The 6,000-nt window shown below is 46.6% G+C and overlaps 1 protein-coding gene across 1 annotated transcript in view; it reads left to right on the top strand.

The window, feature by feature from the left end:
• Positions 1–3,000: 3,000 nt before the first annotated feature.
• Gpr149 (G protein-coupled receptor 149) overlaps positions 3,001–6,000 on the top strand; it is a 70,655-nt gene continuing 67,655 nt past the window's right edge. Inside the window, exons 1-2 of the mRNA XM_015487294.2 lie at positions 3,001–4,852; positions 5,750–5,942. Coding sequence (XP_015342780.1) covers positions 3,872–4,852; positions 5,750–5,942 — 1,174 coding nt within the window. The 5' untranslated portion in view covers positions 3,001–3,871. The remainder of the gene's footprint in view (positions 4,853–5,749; positions 5,943–6,000) is intronic.

Here is a 6,000-nt window from a genome sequence, read left to right as displayed (position 1 = left end):
ATGATAATCAGCATCCACTGGATGTATCTCTGAGGAGGCAGCACTAAGAAGAAACTATTAGGAAATGCATCTGTTGTAATTAAGAATGTAAAGCCCAACCACAGTTCTAAAATCTGGCTACACCACTTGACTAACTATGTGACTGGGGACAAATTAATTAGCCTTTTCTTTCCTCCGTTTCCTCACCTATGCAACAGGGGCACCTAATTATACTAGGATAAGCTAGGATGCCAGTAATAACCACCAATAAGAGCCACCGCCCAAGCTCAGTGGTAACATACCACATGTGATTCCCACTCATACAGAGCCTTCCCAGGTCCACACAGATTCTCAGGGTGGCCGAGATCCCTGAGCTGGCCAACACAGCAGGCTGCTTGACTCCTACCTGACAGGCACCCTACCCTGACAGGCACCCATGGGGTCAGAGCAGGGAAAGAGAAAGAGAAGACATGCAGACGCAGAGCACTGGCTCCTAAGCTCCACCTCCTATTAGATGACAGTTTTGATTATTGTGAAGTATACAGAAAGAAAATTAAGATAAGGTTAACCTGAACTTAAAAAAAAATCATCCAATTCAGAACTAGAAAGCTCTCTAAAAATAAACCCCTTGTAATGCAGAAAAGGTCAGAGAAAATACGAGAATTTTTACCTTAGTTTCCCACCCAGCAAGGGCAGGCCTGAAGTCAAACTCTGCTATCTGTTCTAACTCCCTCCTGGCTGCAGTTCCGTGGCCAAACTTTGCAGGTGTGTTCAGCATTCTTGACTCTTCTGGAATATCGTGGAGACCAGAGCAGCATGGTAGTTAGGTGTCTACTCCAAATTTATATTTAAAAGAAAATCTAGAAATAATGGTAATAATGGAGAGGGTCTTCCAGATCAGAAATTATACTGCAGCCACTATTAACTAATTATATCTTATTTTAACTAATTTTAACTATTAACTAATTATATCTTAACAACATGATATTTATTATCCAAACCAATTGAAGATTCCAGATTAAATACCATCCTGAAGAAAGATAGTTTTGCTCTGGAAAGTGGCATGGAGATTTCTCAGAAAACTTGGAATGGAACCACCATTTGATCCAGCTATTCCACTTCTCAGTTTACACTCAAAGGACTTAAAATCAGCATATTACATGATGCAGCCACATCAATGTTTATAGCAGCTCAACTCACAATAGCTTAATTATGGAACCAAGGTTCCTTCCACAGATGAATGGATAAAAATAAATTATATATAATACACACACACAAAATCACACACACACACACACTCACACACACACACACACATATATATATATATATATGATGGAGTATTACTCAGCCTTAAAGAATGAAATTATGGCATTTGCTGGTAAATGGATGGAGATAGAGAATATCAGGCTAAGCAAAATAAGCCAATGCCAAAAAAACCAATGGCCGAATGTTTTCTCTGATATGTGAATGTTAATTCACAATAAGGGGGAAGCTAGAAAAGAATAGAGTTACTTTAGGTAGAGGGGAGTGAAGGGAGGGGAGGGGGTTTGGGGGGTAGGAAGGACAGTAGAATGAATCAGACCTATTACCCTGTGTGTATATGCAACTGTAGGACTGGTGTGATTCTACATCATATACAACCAGAAGAATGAGAAATTATACTCCATTATATATGATGTATCAAAGTGCACTCTACCGTCATGTATAACTAATTAAAACAAATAAAAATTTTTTTGAAAAAGGAATAAGATCTGCAAGAAGAAGTGACATGGCATGCGTCAGAACTCTGAAAGCATTCAAAATAAGGTCTGTTGATCATTGGGCTTTCTGAATCATTTTAAAATGATCATACCCCCGGCCCTGTCTTACTCACACAGCTCAGCAAGGTGTGTGCATTCCTAACAACAGGGAGAGCTAGACTGCTGAGCTAGATGTCACTTGTGGGTTTTGTTTCTATTTGTTGAATGGAGAGGAAAACCAAACAATCAGTGAGCCAAGCTGAGTGAACTGCCTAGTGTCACTGAAGGGCGTGGCCAACAGTGACTAACAGTCATTTTCCACTTGAACAGGTTCAGGTTCAAAAAGGAACTTCAGTTATTTTAAAAATGAAAGGAATGATTGCAGTTCTATCACCATTTCCATTCATTTAGATCATCGCCATACCAACGGAGCCCTCCAGCACTGAGCCCAGAAATGCAGCCATCGGATCACAGGCAGAGCCAAGGAGGCATGCCACTGTCAAGTACCCAGGTAATGAACACCCAGCCAGGATGACAGCTGTCAGTCACTTCTTGGCTACACTTTTCATCTTATAAAGTCGCCACCATTGTACCCCAGTGCCCCAAATACTCTACTTAAAATTTTTTGTGTGTAGTGATCTTCCTTCAGACCCTTTATAATGTCATCTGACCTTATGAACATCTAGAAATGTCATTGATTCAAATGACCGCTTGCTTACTTAATGACATTGGTAGAAAATGAAGCCTAAAGCTCATATAACTCTACCCCAAGTCCTCCAGAGTCTTGTTAATTGTAATGAGGGCCATCTGACATCCTGAAATACAATTTTATATATGGTTGGCACAAAATACCTATACATATTTATGGTGTACAGTATGATAACTTAATTTATGTGTACAATGTATATGATCAGCATTTCTATCTTCTCAAATATTTATCATTTCTGTGTGTTGGGAACTTTTGGACTCTTCTACTTATTTTTAAATACACAAGAAATTCTTATAGACCATAATTACCCTACTATGCTACAGAACGTGATAATTACTCCTATCTAACTGTATTTTGGTACCTTCCCATCCCTCCCTCCCTTCCTAGTCTCTAGTAACCACTATTCTACTCCTTAGATCAACTCTTTCAGTTTCCACAGAGTAGGTCCTGAGGCATTTGTCTTTCTGTACAATATGTTTGTAAAGAGAAACCTGTTACATCCTACTCTCGTAAATGGTATGGATGATGTTCTTTCTTCTTCCAGTGGGTTATGGAGCAGGAAAGTGGAGATGAGATAAAAGGAGCCCTGTACCTACTGGAGTCCTTTAGCCCTCTCAGAGGCGACATTTGTACTTCACATCCAGCCTGATCCAGTATCTGGACTAGTTTCATGTGTCAAAACCGAAGGGGAAGTCTTGGCAAGGGCACCGGTTTTGCTTCAAGTGAGGCAGGCTGAGAAGATACACATCATTTTGTTCACACAGAACTCCCCTCCCTTTTTTCCCTGCTTCTTTCCTGCTTGGAGCTGACTCCTCCTTCCTGCAGCTCAGAGGATCACAGGCTGATTGAAGAACACAAAGGTTCAGTTGGGAGCCTGAGTACAGGCTGGCTCTGCTTGCTCATATTCTCTTTCTCTTTCTCTCTCTCTCTCTCTCTCTCTCTCTCTCTCTCTCTCTCTCTCTCTCTCCCCCCCATAAAAGCTGAAACCTACCTGACAGTCTCTCTGCTTCTGAATCCAGCTCTGGAACCAAATGCATCCTTTTATTGCTCTAAAAAGTGAATAGTTTGATTACATCCAGCTACGGGCTGCTTTCCTCCATAAGAAGGACCCAAAAGGACCTAGACATCATTGATTGTCAATCTACCTGAGGAGTTTTTGCTTTCTTGATGGAAATTTGGTTGTGGAAAGGAGTTTGGAGTTTGTCTGTCTTTAATTGGAATGTTGAAAAGTTGCTTATTGATGCCTGAAATGGAACTCAGTTTTTAGATATGGGTTAAGTCAGATCTAAAGAAGCCATGCCTGACCATTTCCTGCAGGACTGAGGGACACCTAGAGGGAAACTTGGTAGGAGAAATGACATCGGATTGGCAACAACCATGCTTTATTTTGAGAAAATCATCAGACTCATTGAGAAGGGAAATTAAATATTGATCAAGGACAATGTCTTTCTTCCTCAGTAACTTACTAGCAAATGACTCTAGCCTGTGGAAAGAAAATCATAATTCTACGGACCTTTTAAATTCACCAGGAACTCTGAATATCTATCTTTTTTGCCTGACATTTTTGATGGCTCTTGCAGCCCTAGCGGGCAGCATTTTTTCACTCGTGACCCTGCTGGGAATGCGGAACAGAACAGTCGTGTCCATGCTCGTGGCTTCCTGGTCTGTGGATGATCTCCTGAGTGTCCTGTCAGTGACCATCTTCATGTTTTTGCAGTGGCCAAAAGAGCTCCCGGGCTACTTCCAGTCTCTGTGCACCACGTCCGCCTTGCTGTACTTATGCCAGGGCCTCTCCAGCAACTTGAAAGCGACTCTCCTGGTCTCCTACAACTTTTACACCTTGCACCGGGCTGAGGGGAGCCCGGCGGCCTCCGGCAGACCTGGCCAGGTGCTCGGCGTGGCGCTCACGGTGTGGGCAGCCAGCCTGCTGCTCTCCGCGCTCCCGCTGTGCGGCTGGGGCGCCTTCGTGCGCACGCCCTGGGGCTGCCTGGCCGATTGCTCCAGCTCCTACGTGCTGCTGCTCTTCTCCGTGTACGCCTCGGCCTTCGGGCTCCTGGCGGGCCTCTCGGTCCCGCTCACTCACCAGTTGCTGTGTTCGGAAGAGCCGCCGAGACTCCATGCCAACTACCAGGAAATTTCCCGTGGGGCTTCCACTCCTGCGACCCCTTCTGCTGCGGGGAGAGAGCTTTCGTTGTCTCCTGAGGATGCTCCGGGCCCCGCTCTGCGCTGCGCTGGGGGATGTTCCCGGAGTCCGGACACTGCCTTTGGACCCGGTCCGCCGGCGGCCTTAGGGGCGGGAGCCTGCAGGCGTGAGAACCGGGGGACACCGTACGGCACCCGGAGCTTCACCAGGAGCGTTGCGCAGAAGCGCTTCGCTTTGATCTTAGCGCTGACAAAAGTCGTTCTCTGGCTGCCTTTAATGGTAAAAGTGCACTTGCTCCTAATGCGCGCGTATGGGCCAGGCAGTGTGAGTGCATGTTGAGGCCAGCGTCGCGGGTTTGGGGAGCCACCAAAAGATGCGCAGTGAAGTCCTTTTCCCAGAGAGGTGCCTCGCCAGGTTTTAGACACTCCCTGGAAGGAGGGCGGCTTCCCGCTGGGAGCAGTCCGCCACCGAACCTTTCCAGCCAAGCACTACTCTCCTTTCAAAACTGAGGGGCTTGAGGAGCACTTTCCGTAACGGGCGACTTAGTTTTTCTGTGTTATGATCAAATTCCCAGCAAAATTTGGAATATTCAGAACAGAAAGAAAGGTTTTTTCCGCCTTCTGTCGCCCCTTTCTCTGTGCTCCTTTCCTGCCAGGTGAGGACCGCGCCCAGGCCCAGCAGGGAGACCAAGGAGGAGCGCTTGTGCTGTAGAGCGACAAGAGAGGGGGCCAACCAGGCTTTTGTTCTGGCCTCCGGGTCGAGCCCGCGGGAGAAGTGTCAGTGTCGCCTTGCTCTGACAAGCGCTCCTGGGTGGAGATGAGGTTGGGGAGGGGGGGGGTGTGACAAAGATCATTCGGCGTGCCGGGTACAGGTCTCACAGATGCTGCCCGTTTGTCTGGGCAGCGACCGCGTGTTGTAGACTGTGCTTCCCTGGTGGAGATTTCAACAGGCAGCGAGCTCAGCATCCAAGAGCAGAATTCACCAAACCCTGGAGTCTGGCGCAGTAGGGTGTATCCCAAGAGCCCACCACCAAAGCCTAGCAAGGCAGCCCAGAAGCAGAACTTTCTCAACCAGGGAAGGAGGCTGGAGCGGGAGACTGGGGCCGTGGGCTTGCGGGAAAGGCTTGGGAAGTGAAATGGGATTGGAGTTAGGTCTGAAGTTCTCTCCCCTTTGCAGATCCACATGGTGGTCAAGCACGCGGTGGGGCTTCAGAGCCTTCCTTTTGAGACACTCGGCTTTCTACTAACCCTGCTGGCCACCACTGTAACCCCGGTGTTTGTCTTGTCCAAACGTTGGACCCACTTGCCTTGTGGCTGCATCATCCACTGCAGGCAGAGTGCTTACTCAGTGGCATCAGATGGCAAAAAAAGTAAGTCCCCTACAATGTGGCTGTTGGGAGCAATATTCATTCCCTCCGATGCAGAAAA

Source organism: Marmota marmota, unplaced genomic scaffold (genome assembly GCF_001458135.2).
Source record: "Marmota marmota marmota unplaced genomic scaffold, marMar, whole genome shotgun sequence".
Taxonomy (NCBI): Eukaryota; Metazoa; Chordata; class Mammalia; order Rodentia; family Sciuridae; genus Marmota; species Marmota marmota.
Note: the sequence above shows the minus strand (reverse complement) of the source record. Positions and strands in the feature narration are given on the sequence as shown.